Source organism: Orcinus orca, chromosome 5, assembly GCF_937001465.1.
Source record: "Orcinus orca chromosome 5, mOrcOrc1.1, whole genome shotgun sequence".
NCBI lineage: Eukaryota > Metazoa > Chordata > Mammalia > Artiodactyla > Delphinidae > Orcinus > Orcinus orca.
Window position 1 is genome coordinate 135,048,135 of NC_064563.1, and position 1,034 is coordinate 135,049,168.

General features: G+C 37.9%; 1 protein-coding gene across 1 annotated transcript; it reads right to left on the reverse strand.

Moving 5' to 3' along the window:
• Positions 1 to 558: 558 nt before the first annotated feature.
• Positions 559 to 750, reverse strand: LOC105748866 (keratin-associated protein 19-7-like). The gene has a single exon (XM_012538956.2). It carries the CDS (start codon positions 748 to 750, stop codon positions 559 to 561), a length of 192 nt encoding a protein of 63 aa, XP_012394410.2.
• Positions 751 to 1,034: the final 284 nt, after the last annotated feature.

Here is a 1,034-nt window from a genome sequence, read left to right on the forward strand (position 1 = left end):
TAGATATTGATAATGAGGAGGAAGAGGAGAATGATAAAATAAAGGAGAAGAAAATGAGGAAAAGGAGAAGGAAGAGGTAAGGGGAAGAAGAAAGGAAAAAGAAGAAGGAGGAAGAGATAATTATGAAATAAGACATATTGGTAAATTTCTTAGCTATAAGAAGAAAACGTAAGAAGAAAATATTGCCATGGTTGATGATTGTATTAATACATCACAGCAAGTTTAATGTGATTAAAAAATTGAAGTTTAAAACACATTTACTATGTCAGAAAAAGTTTATTATTAGACATCGGATGCTAAAAGGCAAAGACTTGCTAGAGTATGGTGACTCTCCGTCCTATATAGAAGGAGAATCCCTGAGAGCATCACTAATCAAACACCAACATCTAGTTCATCAAGTTGTCTTCACATTAATGTCAGAAACCAGGTGGCCCAATTAACAGTTTCATTATCGAGACAGGATACATGAAGCAAGCAAGTTATGGAATAAAGTTTTCTAGATGAATCAGAGTCTCACAGAAGACGAAGTCCACAAATTGTAAATCTTCATATAATTATTCAGTAGAAGCCAGAACACCAGTATCTTCTATAGTAATATGGATGGTAGCAGCCATATCCATAGCCTCCATAACCACAGCCATAGCCCAGCCTGCGGAAGCTACCACATCTGCAGCTGTAGCCATAGCCCAGGCCACCAAAGTCTCCACAGCTGTAGCCCAGGCCTTGGCAGTAGTTGCCGTAGTAGCTCATGGTGTCAGGAGTGGTGAGTCTGACTTGGTATTGTAGGTCAGCTTTGGGACTGTGACTGCACAAGAGCGTTTATATATGCTGGTGGGTGTGGAAAGCCACACCTCTAAATGTCACCCCATAAAACACATTATTTGAAAACTATGTCAACTATCTTGTTTCCTAACTTCAAACCATGCCTTCCACTCGTTTCGTGACTCCTTATTTAAAAGTTATGTGACACATTTTATTTTCTGTTTTATTTGAATTCCTAGAAATTTATTTTACTGCTAATAAGACACTATTGT